At 43.3% G+C, this 18,461-nt stretch overlaps 1 protein-coding gene across 1 annotated transcript in view; it reads left to right on the forward strand.

The window, feature by feature from the left end:
- MAP3K10 (mitogen-activated protein kinase kinase kinase 10) overlaps positions 1 to 18,461 on the forward strand; it is a 222,796-nt gene that overhangs the window by 113,633 nt on the left and 90,702 nt on the right. The window contains exons 2-3 of the mRNA XM_085625342.1: positions 16,959 to 17,139; positions 18,153 to 18,301. Of these exons, the coding sequence (XP_085481468.1) occupies positions 16,959 to 17,139; positions 18,153 to 18,301 (330 nt within the window). The remainder of the gene's footprint in view (positions 1 to 16,958; positions 17,140 to 18,152; positions 18,302 to 18,461) is intronic.

Here is an 18,461-nt window from a genome sequence, read left to right on the forward strand (position 1 = left end):
GGCCCCCATCGGGCTGTAGATTAATACCCTTTACGGGGATAAACACTGATAAATTTGTGTACATCGATTTCTCAACAGTGACTGAAAAACCATTATACTAATCAATGTCTTTGAGATTCCTCATTGCATTACACATGTTTTACTTAATTTGCATCGCTAAGAGTATTTACTTTTTACAGGATGTTTCGTTTCTGTAGTTTATTTTTCATGCAGCATATGCGTATTGGGTTGTGTATTGTGAACTGAGTCGCCAGTATTCTGTGTAAGTTCATATATTTGGTGGGTGTCTATACTGGGAACAATTGCGAGCTCTGGAGTTGAGACTCAAGGCAGTGAGAGTTTTTCACAGTGCCTATCAGTAGACCAAATGAAGCGACAGCTCCTCCGCTAAGGCAGAGGAGCGTCGCCCCACTGCTTTTGAGCAGTGGAATAATGGAAAAATAAAATGATAATAACACATTGTTATTATCATTTTCTTTTTCTTTACTGAGGCAGTTTTACGGGGCGGAGCTGTACTATCTCACAGCCAGCAGGGGGAGGAGTGGTTCATGCACTTAAGTGCGCATGATGGTTTGGCCGGCCGTCTTGGGCTGGCCAAACAGTCATGCGCTTAGCATGTTCTCCACCGGACTGTAATGCACAGCCTGGGTGGAGAACATGCACAGGCCCCCACTGCCTGTCTGAGCACCTAACTAATGGTGCTTAAACCAATTACGACGTGATTAGCTTTGGGGAGCTTGGGTGCTTCCTGCTTCTGGAGGAGAGCTGGAGAGAGGACAGCCCTGCAGAGGAGGGAAGTGTATTTTTTATTTGTTTCTTTCACCTCCCCCCAAACAGACCCCCCTCCCGCCAGTGCTTAATTTGTAAAATATTAAGTGCTAGGGCTCTGACCAGGAGGCCACTGCAGCTTGCACCACCCATCGCCCTTGTCATTGCTGCCAAAACAACTACTAAACATCTCTCTTGCATGTAAATGCGACAGTTCAGATTATTCCAGGTCCCCAAAGCTAAAGGAATGGTTGGGAAGGCAGGTATTAGCAATTTTAATGTGTATTGTATTCCTAAACTACCGTTGTTCTGCTCATCTCTAAAAAGAGGAGCAGCGCCACCATGTGGTGGACAGTTTTATAAGTATGATGTTGACTATTGGGTGCCGAGCACTGTAAACCAATTAAGTGCCGGTGCTTAACACCGGAAAGCCCCGGCTCATATTAAGCACTGCCTCGCGGGCCTGCTTCACCACCCCCGTTCTATACCAGCGCCGCTGGCCAAATCCGTGTTCTAAATAAATGCTTATCCAATCCTTGGCACCTCCGCAGAGCACACAGAGCAATGGTGAGGTGTGCAATAAGGGTGTAACACACAGCCCCTGTAGCCCCAGCATGGTTGGGGAGGGGGTGGCAGCCCTTCAGGGAGCCCCCACTGAGCCCAAGACCAATTAATAAATTGGATATATGGCTGACTCTGATTCTCCTCTTCACAGCCTGCGGGGGGGCAGTCATTTTGTGGTACTCCATTGGTGTGATAATTGTAATTGTGATTATATGCAAAAGCGTGTGAAGGAAGTTACAAAGCTGCTGAAAGTGAAAGAAAATACAGTTCTTAGAAGAGAATGTGTGTTGGCGGATAGTGACACAGGAATTTTGCCGAGGAATACTGTGTAGAGAGGAGAACCAGAGTAATTTCAAAACTTTGAAGGTCACTACCCCTTCCACAGACCTCATATGTTTTAGAACTGAAACATTTTCAGTTCTAATTATTCACAACTATATTAGCATCGCTCATCTATAGGATATGACAAACAAGCCTTGGCAAAGCTAATCTGTCTGGCTAGTTTTATATACATGCCCGTTAGTGGTGTTTGGATGCAATAACAGCACTCGGATAGGCAGTACTGGTCAGGTAGCTCTGGATTTAAGTTTACATATTTTAACCCACACCCTTAATTACATAGGAAAAAATTGACACCTAAGAAAAACTTTTGGACCATACGCTTTAGATATTTTAAAAATGAAGCATTTACAATATCCGACCTTTATTGCACAAGCATGGGAAGTGCAGCACAGTACAATTGTCAAAAGGCAGGCCACTGACTGCAAGCTGATTGAAGTCAATAGAATGGTAAATTACGCATGCCAGTGATCAGCAAACTCACCTCTCGGGTGTAAGTGCCTCAGAAAATAAAGTATTCAGACAAGTGTAAAGCGAGTTATCTTGTACAGTGACTGCCTTCTTTTTGACAGGGACACAAATTGGGATCCTGAAAAAATTGTGAAAGAAATGAGTTAATCTGTCGTATCTTTACCGTTGGTCACTAGGGCTGTAAAAACTCAAAGACCATAGGCCAACTTAAAACCTTCTTGAAATCAGGCCGTATGTCTTTGCCAATACAACTCTGCCCATAAGACCAAAACAAAGCCGAGGCTCTCAGAACTGGCGGAGAAAGGGGAATATGGGAACTTGAGGACACAGAGAGGGCATCAAATAGATTTTGATGGTAGTTGACATTGCATTGTAACCAGGAAAGAGCAACCATGACAGGACCTGCCTGAGACCCCAGAAGCAGACTCTAGCTGATAAATCAGTATGCAGTGATTCACTGTTTCAGTGGTGGATAAAAGGTCAAACACCACCTATGAACTAGGTGAGGATCTGAATAGCAGATCGGACAATTCTGACAAAAGTCAGATTGTGGAGAAGATATTAAGAGAAAATGTTGTAGAAGGCATTGCAATTTAAATTGTAGGACTTCCTATATGGTCTTAGAGACCTAGTGGCAGACCGGTATTGGGTCTTAAGTTGCAGGAATGAGAAAAGCATTTAAAAAAGGTTAACCGTGAACTATTTGAACTCTTCTGTGACTTTATAGTGGGCTTATGCGTATTACATTAACTGCAAATGTACGCAATGCAAACTCGCCAACGCCTCGTTGCGCTGATTAGAGTAACCACTATAGAGCTCCTTTTATCAGCATTTGAAGGATCATGTCACCTTGCAAGGATCTAAACCTGCAATCTGCATTTGTATGTAAAGACCCATTAACCTTGATAAGGTATCTCTAAGTCTACGTGGAATGTCGTGTTTAGTTATTCCTTTGTGGATTTGCCGGCCAGTACTCTCTAATGCAAGGATAAACACTTTTGAAATAGTTGTCATTTCTCCTTGAAGGTGGTGAAACTTCTGATGGATGTTGGTCATGTTAGCAATTATTATGGCCGCCTTTTTACTACTGTATGCTCTGGGCGACATGGAATGTCCTCGTTAGTATGACAATTTCTAGAGTGCCCAATGTGGACAGAACCCATCTTTGCTTGAGAGAGGATGTCATTGGCTGCATTACCTGTTCACCTGCAGAATTGGCTCTGAAGGATATTGGTTTTGAGTTGAAAATGAGTTCTATTAAAAGTAAATTGGTAATGTTTTAAATTGTTCAAATCCTTCTACTTGTTGAGCTTCAAAGAGCTGGCTTGACCATTTGCTAGTCTTTCCGCTTCTAATATGAATGTGGCACTGTAATAATGTTACAATGTGTTACTGTCGAATAAGGTAACTCATTGTTGGGCTACTCTGCACTGTGCATGTGTTAAATCCAGATTTGCAGTGTGATATATAAAGTTAATCAGTCTAGTGTTGGCACCAGCATTTTGAGATTTTGAAAAGTGCAAGTAACTCTACAAATCCTTTAAGCACCATGCTATTTTATTGTTCCTAAAGCAACTAGTTGACAGTTTCCCCGAAGGGCTTCTGGCTTCAACCTTTGCTGACAGTTGCAGAAGAAGATGTTCCTTTCCAACCCCCACATTGAGTGTGGTGTCTGCGGGTCAAGAAAGATTCAGCGGCCTACAATTCTCGCACCTCGATACCCCCTCAGACCATTAGAGAGTTGGAGGCCAAGTTTTGTTTGGCTAAGGCCCAAGGAGAATCCTAAGCAAACTCCCTCTCCCAGCGCATAGCCAACCTCCAGGGGATGTTCTCCTAATAAATCTTACCCCAAGCACACACAAAGCTTGATGGGAAGTGGAAGCCATCTCTTTTTCCTTTAGGAAGCTGTTCTGCTTCCAGAACTGTGCAGGGATTCTACAGCATTCTCAGATGCCAAACTCTTGTTCTTCATCAGGCTCCCACTCAACCGGCTAAATAGAGGAGACCACAGTTCCCCGTCCTTCAGCTGACCCTGCACAGATGTAGGCCTTCCAGCTAATGATAAATCTTTTCAGGAAGGTCCCCTAACACTCTAGGCTACTTCCCAATAGGATGTGAGTCTGTTCCTGCAAGCTAGACAACTCCAGTGGCTCCAACTCAGATGCCTTCCAATACAACGTCTTCATGGGCTTTGGTCTCAGTACCCAAGGCGAAGTCAAAACTGTTGAAGGAGCCCCCTACCCCCATTCATTCAGACCCTCCTTCAGTGTAAGTTTTGAAGTTTATAGCTCTTGCAGCCATGGAGCAAATTCTTGCGCCAGCCAAGGAATCCATATGCTAAATATTAGCCGCATGGCAAAGGAGAAGGTGAAGGCAAGTTTTTTTTTTATTTTTTATTATTATCAATGAACCCTATTGTGAGCACCTCCCTCCCCAAGGCAAAAGATCCCCGGCATGCAGAAGATTTTCCATTCAGGTGCTTATGGCTTGGCTATGACGGATAAGGCATTCATCCTGCTTTAGAGTTTGGCAGACGGAGGGTTTACCGTCGGGATAGCGGAGGAGATTACCTCTGCTCTCCCACAGGACCTCTGCCCATCAAATTAAGAGTAGAGCTCCGGCCCTGTGCATACCTCTCTACATTGACAGGAACCACCATCATAGCGGTTCCTATCAAAGTATGACGCGTTTGATGGAGGGTACCGTCAGATGTTATGGCCCACCGTCAAACTTTTACATTTTTTTTTTTTTATTATTTTTTTATAACAAACTCCCGTAGTGAAGTTTGTTTTATAAAAACAAAAAATTAATGGCCCCACGCTAGGAGTTTTCTCCCGGGATGTGGTGGTCCCTATTTTGTTTTCCTAACGGACAGAAAAAATACCTTGACACCATCCACCCTAAATAGAGTAGACATTTTAAAGTCCTACCTTCAATAGCCCCTACTATTTCGGCAATGGAGCCCACAGGGGCTCTCTTGATCGAATACTAACAGTTGGCCCGACTCAGAAAAGGGCAGGTGGGTGAGCAGAGAATTTGTAGGGTAGGATACTCTGTCGCATTTGGGATGGAGTACGCTGTCCTCCAAACTCTAAATCATGCCCGCTGTCTCCTTGGAAAACGATTCCTCCCACCTTACAATCCTGATGCCGGCATTTATTTGAACGTACAAGTAGGGGATATTTCCTATCACTTTGGCCCTGCTTGATAATACGTTTTTCCTTTACAGCTCTCATTTAGAAAGTGGTGGAGGCCTTGAAACTGACTTTGTCTTCAGCAGAATTGAAGCCTAACATTTTGGTGGACATCTTTCTATCCTCTGTAGTCTCTGTTGAGCTCTTGCTTTCTTTTAATGAGAGTCTCTTTAGGACTTTATAATGGCTTCAAGAGAGAAACCCTTATCGGTTCTAGCAGTCCAACAGCCGATTGTCAGACCCCATAGGCCCGACCTTTACCAGTGACTCTGGTTGTTCAAAAGTTGTTTTCAAAGCAAAAATGCAGCACTTTCCCTATGGCTCTTCCGGATACAAAATATAAGAAATTTGCAATCTTGGATCGTAAGGTTCTCCCTCACCAGCAGCTTGGCTGTCTCCATGACTGATGCTACTTACCTATTAAGCTGCTGTGTCCATGCCCTATGGGAACTGGTGAAACTAGAGTGTCAGTGCGCCAAAACATAGGAAAAATCAATTTTCTGACCTTGCGAGAGGTGGTTAAATGCATACAAGCAGATACAGAGTGTGGCTTTGAGACAGAGAACACCGTTACTCGGTTTCTGAGTAAGTTGTCACTGTGTGGTAACATACTTGGATGCATTCCACTTAATTGTAGAGGTCTAGGCTACGCCCATGGACATTTTCTCTGATAGAAAGCAGTTGTATGGATAGAGGGCCGACTACTCCAAGAACACCTAAAGAACAACAAAGTTTTGGCTCGCGTTGTGGGCCCTGCATGGCAATTCTCCAATAGTAATTGAAGCTCCATGATTATCCTAGGGCTGTGTAGTCCTGGCAACAGCAGCCATCTTCACCCGTCTAAATACCACAGCAATTGTATTGCTCCTTTTGAGGCTTGGAGGGCTTTAATGGTGTTAACAGAAACAGCAGCAAATTCAATCTCACCGTCCTCTGTGGGGTATGCACCTCCAAAATCTTCAGACTCGCACTACCCCCATCTTCCAATGGGTAGGGGGCCTCACATATTGTCACTCTGTGAGAGGCAGTCATTAAAGATCGCTGATTGATTCATCTCACCCTGCCATGCTACTCCCTACTGTTCCTTATCCTTCCCACGAGACCACCCCTTTCTTTGGAGCGCGCTCCCCTACTCCTGCCTCTATCCTAATGGTTGAAGTATTGAATTTGTGCCTCCGTAGTAAAAGTGAACATTGTTTTTTTTTCTTTTTTATTCTTGCTCGACAAAAAGATTGAGGGGCAGGGTGCCAATTATGGATCTTTATCTGCTGAATCTGTTCATCTGCAGAACAAGTTCAAGATGTTGTCCATGAACCAAGTCCTGTGGCCTTGAACTTGGGAGGTTGACTGGTATCCCAGGATCTCCAGGGTGCATATTTTCATCTTCCAATTCTCTACATCCATGAGTGCTACGTGGCGTTCACAGTGGAGCCTCACCTTTTTCAGTATGAAGTCCTACTGTTTGGATGAATGACAGTGTTTCATATTTTTATGTTTTTATGAAAGTGCTGGCGGTCATGGCAGCCCCGTTACAGAGGTCTGGAATCCAAGTATTTCCGTACGTGGACGAATGGCTGATGAAGGCTGGTAACCCACTCTGGTCCAGGAGCATCTCCAGTGGACGATGGCTCTTCTCAATGACATGGGCTCTGCCATCAAGTGCCAAAAGCCTCACCTCACGTCCACACAGAGACTAACTTTCATTGGGATTCGATTTGATTTTGTATAGCGCTCGAATGCCCAGAGGCGTCTTTGCGCTGCTGCTGTCTTGTGGTTCAGTAAAAAACTGAAAGTATAGACTGATCTGCTGATGTTACTAACGTGTGAATAGCCAGGTCTTATCAATTTCCAAAAGGCCAGTAAATCAGAACATTTCCTTATAGCAATCGGTAGGCCGTTCCATAGCGAGGCTGCTCTGAGCAGAAAGCTCCTACCACCCCAGGTGGCATGCTTTGCTTTTGGAAGCGCTAGTAGCATCGCATCTGAGCCTTCTGCCTGGAGAGTACCAGGCAACTTTCGAGCTGAAATAGTTTGGTCCTGTATTGTGCAGGGCTTTGAAGGTAATGCGTAGAGTCTTAAAATCCAGTCATTTGACTATAGGTAGCCAAAGCAATTTGACCGAAGATTGAGCCGCTGATTTGTGTTTGGGGAATCCTGTAAGGAGTTGAACAGCCATGTTTTGCAGCATTTGGAGCTTTTGTAAAGACTTTTTCGGGTGCCGCTATAAAAGGCATTTTCATAGTCTATCGTGGCCAACACTAAAGTGGTGATGACTGTTTTATGAAGATCATGGGGAATATAAGAACAGATCTTCCTTATTATTTTCAGTGTATAAAACATAGAGGATGTAAGTGCCTTTACTTGATGATCAAAGTTGAGTTTATCGCTGAAGATAATTCCTTGATTCCTTCCTTTCTGTACTGGCGTTGGTACCAGTCCTATATTCTGTGGCCACCAGATTGGTGACCAGAGGGATTTCTCTTTCCCGAACAGTAGGACCTCTGTTTTCCCCGCGTTTTAGTTTTAGGCAGTTTGCTTTCATTCAAAGATCTATTTGGACCATGCAGGAGTTGAACCTATGTCCAACTTTCTCATGATCTTTGGGGATTGACACCACAATTTGGGTGTCATCAGTGTAGGACACCACTGAGAAACCTAAGGTCTTTATCAGTTTGACCAAAGGGGCAGCATACAGGTTGAAAAGGGTGGGGCTCAATGATGAGCCCTGCAGTACCCCACAAGGCAAGCAGAATTGCTTTGATAGGAATTCGCCCATGGCTACATGGTTTGTTCGGTTTGTTAGGAAAGCTTAACATTCAAAGCCACACCTCTTATTCCCAGCTCTATTAAAGGTCAATCAGAATAGTATGGTTGACCGTTTCAAAGGCAGCGGAGAGACCAAGTAGTATCAATAGAGCTTGACCTCCATTATCCATGATCCATCTTAGTTCTTATGCGGCGGTGAGCAAGGCTGTTTCTGTACTGCTCGCCTTCCTAAAACCGTATTGGGAGGGATCCAATAAATTATTGCTGTCAATGCATGACTTAAGTTAGTTGTTTATAGCTTTTTCTAGCAATTTAGCCAGAAAGGGAAGTCTGGAAATGGGCTTATAGCTACTAGGTTCCTGAGGGTCAAGATTGCTTTTTTTTTTAAAATAGAGGAAGGATTGATGCCAACTTCCATTCAGAGGAAATGTGTCCCATACTAACAACTTTATTTAAGATATTTGTCAACTGATCTCCAGAAATCCTGGACGCTAAGTGTACGATTTTTGGGGGCTGGGATCTAGTGGGGATCCTGATTTTCTTGATTTTATCAGTTTCAGAACTTCTTCATTCAGAGGCGTAAACCTATCCAATATTGTATCTGATGGTGGTGAGTTCATTATTTGAGGTTTAGGTTCTTGTTGGTAATTTAGAGTAAAGGAGGCAAAGACCTCTGTTACTTTATTTTGAAAAATGTTTGCAAGAGTGTCACAGAAGGTACTGTTTTCTGTGATACCAGTTTTTGTGACCAATTTTGATAGTTTTGTTTACTGTACTGAAGAGTTCTTTGGCTGAGTTTTCTGCTTGGTGAATTTTATTGGTAAAGTACTTTATTTTTTCGCTTTGTATGAGACTTTTATATTCAGCAATAGTCCTTTTGCAAACCTCTCTGTCAGGAGGATCGCACTTGAATCTCCATACTTGCTCTTGTTTCCTACATAATTGTTTCTGAGTCCTCAGGCACTCAGAAAACCAGCGTTCGAAAAGGGTACTGAGACAATTTTCACTTTTTCAGTGCTCGAATGTCCATGGCCTTTTTTACCCATGGTGTATACTTCTGTGTAGCTGTTTCGACATCTTGGTTAGGATCTTCACTGATTATGGGTAATGTAGATTGCAGGGTCTGCTCGAGATCCGCAGTGTTAATTCACCCCATGCTCTAATTTTTAGGTCCTTGAAGGTGTAACCACAGCTGCTTTTTTTGGCGGTGGTAGATTGATTGAAAAACACAACCTTATGGTCTGACTATACCAAGGGAAGAATGTTTGCTAATTCCAGATGCAAAGTATTCATAAAAATCCCAACTAGTGTATGTCCCACTGAGTGAGTGGGGCCCTCAACTCTCTGGTGCAGCCCTATTGGTCTCCATGATTTATAACAGTTGGATGGTCTCACTGTCCTTCAGATTGTCAAGATTGAAGTCGAAATCACCCAGCACTAGGTAATCCGAGATAGTGATGCTGTGCTCTATCAGTGGGCTTATGTTTGAAAGAAATGCTTCCCTTGGCCTCGGAGGGCGATACAGTAACATTCCATTCATTTATGCCTGGAAATCAAATCAAATCCTGTGGGATGCCTTCAGGTTTGACTGGTTCAGGGCCTGCTGTATGGCTTACGATCCTGCTTCTGTCTAAAGTCCTGAAGAAAGTGCAAGAGTGTCTTGTGCAGCTGAATTTGATTGCTCTAGTCTGAGTGAGGAGAATTTGATATTCCAATCTTTTGGCATGTAGCATTCAGTGACCTCTTCTTCTCCCACACAAAATGGGCCTGTTCTTGCTGCAAAGTGGTCAGGTCTCCTCTGCCCCATATACTGTGGCTGTACACAAGGAGATTGATCTGAACAAGTTATAATCCTTATTCCTTCCTGATGAGGTGCAGACATCATCTTGGCCACCACAGAGTCTGCTACTAAATCCATCTAAGCAGGTGCTGAAACAAGTTTGTGTAGTGGTAGGAGTTGATAGGCATTAACCACTTTAAATCTCCTCTTTCTGACATCTTGCAATTCACATTTTTCCTTGCTTAACAGGGCCTTCCTATGGCTACAGTTAATGGCTATCTAACTGCCCGGTTTGCTTTCATATGTCTGCGTGGTCAACTTTCATTGTGTAGATAACAACTAGGAGCATGGTTTGTAAAAGGTTTGCTTTACTTGTTTCCTCCCACTCCTTTTATTATTCATCAGTGGGATTTGAATCTTGTTTGTTCACTTTTGTGATGGCTTTCCCATGCAAGGCAAGATGCAGTTTCACTTCTTAAAAACAGTTTTGTTGGTGGCATCTGCTTCAGCTCGTACAATTTGTGAACTTCAGGTCCTATCAGTTTGTCCACACCTCACAGGCTTCTACCTGGATAAGTTGGTTCTTCGCACCTGCCAATCCTTCTTGCTCAAGGTGGGGTTTTTGCATTCCGTATAGTCAAGTCTGTTACTCATCCATCATTATTCTTTCCTCTACATTCAACCAAGGAGTAGGAAAATCTGGGTAGACCGGACTCCATAAATGCGATATCTTACAACATCGGCAACCTGTAAGAGGACAGAGTTCATGGCCAACTTTTTGTGGCCTACGCTTGGGCTAAAAAGGGCAAGGTAGTCACTAAATACACGATTTTGTGTTAGGTCATTCCTTGTATCGAGATCTGCTATGCCCTGGTCAAGAAAGACCCCCCAGAGGGCATTGGTGCTCATTCCGGCAGGTCCATGGCCTTCTACATGGCTCTTTCCAGAGGTGTTCATGTTGTTGGCATCTGCCAGATATGGCCATCCTTTTATAACTTTGTATAGCGCTACATCCTCACTTCTCCAGCAAATCGTGATGGGTACTTTTCCTGAGCTGTGCTGCATGATTTCCTTGGTTACACGGCACACTTAATCTGACTTCCCTTGGAGGAACTGATTTGGGATTTATTCATAAGGTGAGGAATGTGTGAGAAGACTTATTATTATAAAATCAAGTTGCATACATTTGTTGATGATGTTTCTGGTGGATATATAACGTTTCTACAGATTCCTGACCAACCTTTTTTTATCCTCGATGAGCTAGTGCTATGCTTAATAAGATGTGAATATGTTCTGTGCTGTGTCTAGTGTGACTTTCCCGTTTACTCTCTGGACACTTTGATGGGGTTTGGAAAGCATATCAGGACCTGATGCCAGCATGTGGGTTGACACATAATCTACTCTTGGGATGTCATAGTCCGAGGTGGAGTCGTGGATGGAGATGCGTCACACCACCGGGCGGTGCTGAAAGACCATTGCCTGGGAACGTTTTCTGAATCACTCTGAGGCCTAGAAAGAGTATTCATAGGATGAGGTATCTACAGAAAGCATATTGATTCACCAGAAATATAATTATTGAAGGTTAGTAACTTTTTCTTTATGCACAGATTGAACCCCTTGTACACTGATGTACTGTACAGTCCTTCTTTCTTTCAAATGGCATCCTAGAGCTAAATTCAGCTCGAAGAATTGTAATCCCTGACCAGTTTGTTTAATTTCTGCCAATTTAGTCTGGAGGCTTCCCTGTAGCTTCCCATTTTTGTCCATTTATGGGGTTCTTTGTCACAAGGGATGCTTAAAGTTTTCGTTGTAACGGTCCTTAGGAACTCATTGATTTATCATAAGAGGGGTCCCCAACCTCATTGTCTAGGGGAGTGGCTCCCTTGAATCTTTTGCCTAGGTCCTGCTTGGTGGAAGCAAATATAGTCCTTTTTGCTGCAGTGACTGCAACCTTTTGGGATACATATTGGTCTTTTATCAAGATTAAGTCCAGTGTCATGTGACATATGGATCCCCTGCTTGTTTGTTTATTTTCATGATTGAGAGTTGATGTGTGTGAATATTTAGTGTTTAGGAGTGACTGTAAACATTGAAACGTTTTACTAAAAGGGAACTGTTCATTATTATCTTAGCTACATCTGTCGCTGAGGTTCCCCATAGATGCTTGCAGGCTTTGTTTAACCTGTGCAAAATGTTGTGCAAGATGAAAGACAATGCCTGCTTGCCGAGAGCAATAAGGACAGTGTTATGTCTGTTTTGTGTATTAGCACGCGTATCTGCACGTGCACCTTTCTTTATGCATTTATTTGCACATGCATTTTATTGTTATTATTTGTATGTAAACAGTTATGCCCGTTCTTCGGCCGAGTTTCTAGATCCCATCCCCGCATCTGGTGTTTTTGTCATTTCCTCATAAACCTTCAAACCCTCTGGCAACACTGAATGTAACAAAATGTATTTTTTAGATGCAGGAGCCTTTTTCCCATTCTCATCAATAGTGTCAAGGAAATTTAGGATATATGCTTTCCACTCCACCCATTTCATACATGGGCTTCCTCCCGTCGGCCAACATGCTTGCGGTGGTGGAAGAAATACACAAAGTAAGGAATATTACCGTTTCTCTCCGGGAAGAGATGGAAAGGGAATTGGAGAATCTTGTTAAAGCAGACATAACCAAGCCTATGAGTCCTCAGGGTGGATTTCTCCGGTTGTTGTTGCGAGGCGAAGTAATGGAAAGATTAGATTATGCATAGACTTGCCCCTACATTGTGGTAGACAAATTGTCACTCCCTAAAATTTCTGAAATGCTAGCCTTGGTGAACGGTACGGGGTGGTTTTCAACTATTGATACCTCAGTGGCGTATCACCTAATACAGTTATACGAAGAGAGTAAATGTTTTACAGCATTCATCATCCCCTTAGGTTGTTTCCAATACAAAAGGATGCCTTTTGGACTACCATCTTCTGCTGCCGTCTTCCAAAGGCTCATGTTTCAACCTTTTTACAAACATATGAATGTCAGATGCTTCCAAGATGATATCTTGACGTTTAGGAAAACAGGAGTGAGCATGATAACATTTTAGCAGAAGTTTTAGGTATTTTGAGAGAAAGCAGTTTAACGGTTGAGCATTCTAAAGTGCAAGTTTGTGGTACAGTCTGTGACGCACCTCTGTCATGTCTTTTGCAGTGAAGGGGTCACCATCAAGCCATCACTGATTGAAGCCATGCAAAATGCTCCTCAGGCAACCAATAAGGATGAAGTGAGGTCCTTTCTTTAGTGTAGTGGATTTTTCTGCCAAATTTGTAAAATGGTTCTCTAATAGGGTTTTTAACATGAGACAATTGTTGACGTTTAAAGTGAAGTTTCTTTGGACCGGTGCTTGCAATTTAAATTTTGAAGGCATACAAAAGGCCATTAAGGAAGTCCCTGTTTTAAGAACTTTTGACCCTGAGTTGGAAAATGCAGTTACTGTTGATGAGAGTAACAAAGGGTTGGGAAGTGTACTCTCTTAGATAACTTTAAAGGGGAAGGAGAATTTAATTTCGTATGCTTCTTATGCGCTTCCCCCACTGAAGAAACATTTTCTGTGATAGAAAAAGAGACCCTTGCTTGCACCTGGGCCATGGAGCATTTTCGATCTTTTCTTTGGGGTAGGCATCGCAAAGTTTGCTCCGATCGAAAGCCTCTAGTAAAGCTGCTGACTACCGAAGGTATATTTAAAGCTTTGGCTAGGATACCAAGAATGTCCATGAGGCTTCAAGATTTCACTTATACAATTGAATTTCGTGACAGGAAAGAAAAATATATTGGCTGATTTCGTTTTCACGCATGCCTACTTAAGCGCAAGAGTGTCAGGGGAGCAATTGAGAGGATTTCCATATTGCATTGGTCCATGACCAAGGAGTGGCATAAGTTGTTGAAGGGGAGGGGGAGTCTCAATATTCCTTAGACACTACTTTACAGCAGCTTATTGTTTGTATGGAACAAGGTTGGCTCGAAAAAGCATGTAATAGAGAAAGAACTGAAAGCTTTTTGGGAAATAGGGAGCGAGCTGTCTGTGGTACATGGGTATTTGTATATAGGGGACAGAGTGATTCATCCTGCTCATTTGTGAACCCGAATTGGTAAAATGTGCCCTGAAGGACATGCAGGTGTTGTGAAAACCAAACCAAGAATTAAATATGGTACTGGTGGCCTGGCATAGACATGTGGGCTGAGAGAATGGTGAGGAGTTATGTGTGGTGCTCGAATTCCAATAAATCACTTGAGACTTAACATGTGAACCTATAATTCAGTAATATCATGGCACACAGTGACTATTGACATAATGGGCCCCATTGGTTCTCCTGCTGCATCATTGCACTTACTGATGTATTTTCAAGGTGGCCTGTAGTCAAAGTGGTAGAAAAAGTGGATTCCGAGGAGGTACTTAATTTTGTTGACAAAGTTTTTGTGGCTGAAGGGTTACCGGTGAAGATTATTAGCGATAATGGGGTACAGTTTGTGTCTAAATTGGCTAGAGTATTTCAATAAAAATGGTGTCAAGCATAGGACCACGTCTTTGTACAATCCTAGCGGGAATGGCCTGATTAAGAGATTTAACAGAGAACTTAAGAATGCCGTTCAGCTTGCTACCAAGAATGGAGGTGATTGGGAGATGTAGATTTTTAAGACCCTGTGGCTGTACAAGACCACTACCTATGACGTTTTGGAAGTTTCCCCTTTCAAAGTTATGAGGGGAAGGGTAGCTAGGCTAAGTGTAACCCAGAATGGTTGTTGCAGGCTGAAGATACCACCACGTCTGTGAAAGAAGCAAGGAAGAATATTGTGGCTTAACATCAGAACTATAACCAAATGTTTGATCTCAAGAGAGGATCCGAGAATGGTGTGATTACAAAAGGTATGTGGGTCAGAGTAAAGAAACATTGGAAGGTTAGGAAAGGTGAGAGTCAGTTTTCTGACCCATTGCAATTTACCAAGGTTTTGAGGGATGCTGTGTTATTAAGTAATAGGAAAGTATGGAACCCTAGGAGATTGCAGTTTTAAGCGGTGATTGCAATTCATGGAGTACGTCTGGAAGGAGTTGTAGGGCAAGGTTTGAGTTCGATTGGGAATTAGGTCAAGAGAATAATAAGGTTGCTGAGTTAAGTCAAAGGAATGACTAAAGAGAGGAGATTGTGCAGTAGGAGGAAGATGGAATTGTTGAGGAGGAAGTACTGGGAAGTGAAGATATAGCAGAGTCTAATGATGTAGAGGAGTGACTCATGGTGATACATCTGTAGTTGTGTTTTAGGGGGAAGATGTGTTATGTCTGGTATGTGTATTAGCACGCGTATCTGCGCGTGCACCTTTATGTATTTATTTGCACGTACATTTTATTGTTGTTATTTATATGTAAACAGTTATGTCTGTGTCTCGACCGAGTTCTAGATCCTGAGGGAGTAAGAACTGGAAAATGCAAGGGAATGGAGCGGGAAAGGCTGTGCCTGGTGTCCGCTCCATACTCCGGTGTTTCAGCTTAATAAAGAAGTTCACCTGTAACGCTGCGTGTATTGATCATTACAGGCAGCCCATTCGCACAATTGTGAAACCTTTGTCTCCAGCTGTTGTCTAGATGAAATACGCCAGGCCTCCGAAAAACACCAGTACACGGAGTGTTTACCTGCTCAGCCGCATATATAGAGCAGGCCCAGTGAGTGCATTCTTGGAGAAGGGAAAGTGATATTCTTCTCAGTAAACCCAGTGAGTAGCAGAACCCTGTCACGTCCTATTTAAATGGCATTTTGAAGTGTTCAGATGTTTGGCGAGCACACTGGCATTATAGACCATGCTATTTCACTTGGAGATCCAGCACCCAGTTGCTGTCTGCTTAAGCTGGATCAGAAGACCCTAAGAAGGAACTGGTGGTCCCAGTGTGTGTCTTCTGACTCCCTGTCATTTGTCAGATAGCCATCCCGCTCTTTGTAGCCAAGGTTTAGCTACAAAAGTGGCGTAACACATGCCCCCGCAGCCCCCGTGGTGTGGGGGCCCCCAAGCTTCAGGGGGCCTCCTTCAGCACAGTACGGTGGCCGGAGAGCTCCTAATCGAGTGCAGAGGGGGACCCTCCTCGTGCCTTGCTGGGGGGCCTCCTCAAGTTTCGTTATGCCAGTGGGCTACACTGCATTTGTAGCCATTGACTGAGGATCGCTAGGAACCCCATCTTCTCACAAGGATCCACCTTTTTATTGGCCGACAAACACTAACTCTAAAACAGTTGGAAAGCAGATTTTTCTGGGTCTTCCTGTCTTAACACTTTCTGTCTCCATTGTGCTGCCTACTCTTCGTTTATTTTACAGCTTGCCATTTTGATATTCTTGAGTTTCTTCTAGGTTTCGGAGTCAGTGATCAGCAGAATAACAAACGCGCATTAGATACAAATTAACTAGGTTTTGGCAGGATGATTGTGATTCTCCATTTTTTGCAGCATGCATTTACTTGCTATTGCTCAAGCAGTGGTGAAACTTTTTTCCCAACAGTATTTCCTGTATTGAATTCTATACCGGTTTCAAAACTGTGTAACTCTTCTAGAGTATTCAAGGTTTTTGTTATCATTTATGGTTGTGAACAGTATTTATTACATTAAAATTTTGGTAGCTGTTGTTGCTATATTTACATTTATAGCTTAAGGTACTTAGCTATTTCCAAAAACATACAATCCTGGTGGCCATTCATATCTTTGTTAAAACTCTGCTACTGGTTTTGTACCGTAGGAAACCCCCACCTTTTTTGGCCATCAAGCAGCACAGTTTGTGGTAGCAATCCGCTTGTACTGGAATCTGGGGGTACTGTTGTGCTATTTATTAACAAAGAACAGTAGTGAATGCCCAGTGAAGTTTTACTATTGGTGTCAGGGCCAATGGTGATGTAGTCCATTTCTAAATAGTCTGTGTGAGTTATTTAGGAGGTTTCTTTAACGATATTAAAAAATGTAAGAGATCCGAGAAAAGCAAAAAGAAAGAAAAGAGAATAGCACCACGCAACCCGAAATTCTCTATGATCGAAGCCTTGTAACAGTCTCTCTTTCAATGTTTTGCAGTACTGATCCTTGAGAAGATCGAGAACGATGATCTCACCAACAAGATTCTAAAGATTACGGATTTTGGCCTGGCGCGCGAGTGGCACAAAACAACAAAAATGAGTGCAGCGGGCACATATGCCTGGATGGCACCTGAGGTCATTAGGTTATCTCTGTTCTCTAAAAGCAGCGATGTGTGGAGGTAAGGACACTGTTCAAAGCAGTCATCCTCTGGTGACCATTCGTAACATTTACCATATTTTTCATGGAGCCAGCCCCAGACTTAGCCGTGGCTGTGCAGGTAAGAGCGGTGGGGCCGGGTGGAGTGGGGTGATTTCCCCGGACGATGTCTAGGGAAAATTAAATAAATAGTTAATTTCCCCTCGTCCATCAAAATCTCCCCCCTTCCTCCACCCAGCCCCACCGCTCTTACTTGCATGGTCCGCGGCTGCCCAGACTCCCTCCTCCCAGACTTTACTTAAACATGTCCACCATTAGCGGTTGAGAGGGGGGTAGTGACGGTGTGTTAATTGTTTGAAGTAAGCATAATGTATGTGGTCTCTGACAATGTGGCAGTTGTTACTTAAAAGGAGAATGCTGCTCAAAATGTTTCTATTTGGAGTTGTTCCTGTCTGCCTTGGTCCTTGTATGCTGTGATCCTCTTTAATTTTTCTTCTGCTGAAGAGTCTACAACACACTGCCAAAGGCAACCTGTCTTTGACCTGCCCCTATTAAGAACTAATAAACAAGAGATTGTGCTCAGCCTGCCTGGGGCACTGGCTTCACGGCATTTCAAATTAAGTTACCATACAGGAAGCCCCACCTTCAATAAAATGGCGATGAGTATCTTGGGAGAAGTATTTTAAAATCTACTCCCCGACGAGACCCCAAAACCAGGGGAGTAAAGCAAATTTAACCTAAAAAGATCATTTTAGAGATCTCCTTTAAGTATCCCTAGAATTTCAGTGTGTGCCCCCTGTGTTACAAGACTGAGTTGTAACAGAACTTCAGAAACATGTATGGTTTTCAGTTGCACATTACCTTGTTGTCATACGTAAAAGCCTCATGACTAGTAAGAGGGTTCTCAGTATTTTAGATCAGTGTTTCAGTCATTAACTGACCGAGGTTTTGCTTCCTTTATGCGTCCTGTGCCTGTGCAAACTCGGTTCATTAACCTCCGAGCTAGACTGAAGGGGAGTCTCTTCTGTGTTGCAGCTTTGGAGTCCTTCTGTGGGAGTTACTGACTGGAGAAGTGCCCTACCGGGAGATCGATGCCATGGCAGTAGCCTATGGCGTGGCCATGAACAAGTTAACCCTTCCTATCCCATCTACATGCCCGGAGCCCTTTGTCAAACTTTTGGAAGGTAAGGGATCTTTTAAAGCAAATGATATAAAAGTTGTCTGGATTGCAAATAGGCCTCTTGCACAGAGCGATCACCTTGTTGAATGCCTTACACATGGCCTGGGGCTCGGGCTATAAATACAGACATACAGATTCCAAAAAATGACGTGAATTTCTTGGGG

Source organism: Triturus cristatus, chromosome 9 (genome assembly GCF_964204655.1).
Source record: "Triturus cristatus chromosome 9, aTriCri1.1, whole genome shotgun sequence".
NCBI classification, from domain to species: Eukaryota; Metazoa; Chordata; class Amphibia; order Caudata; family Salamandridae; genus Triturus; species Triturus cristatus.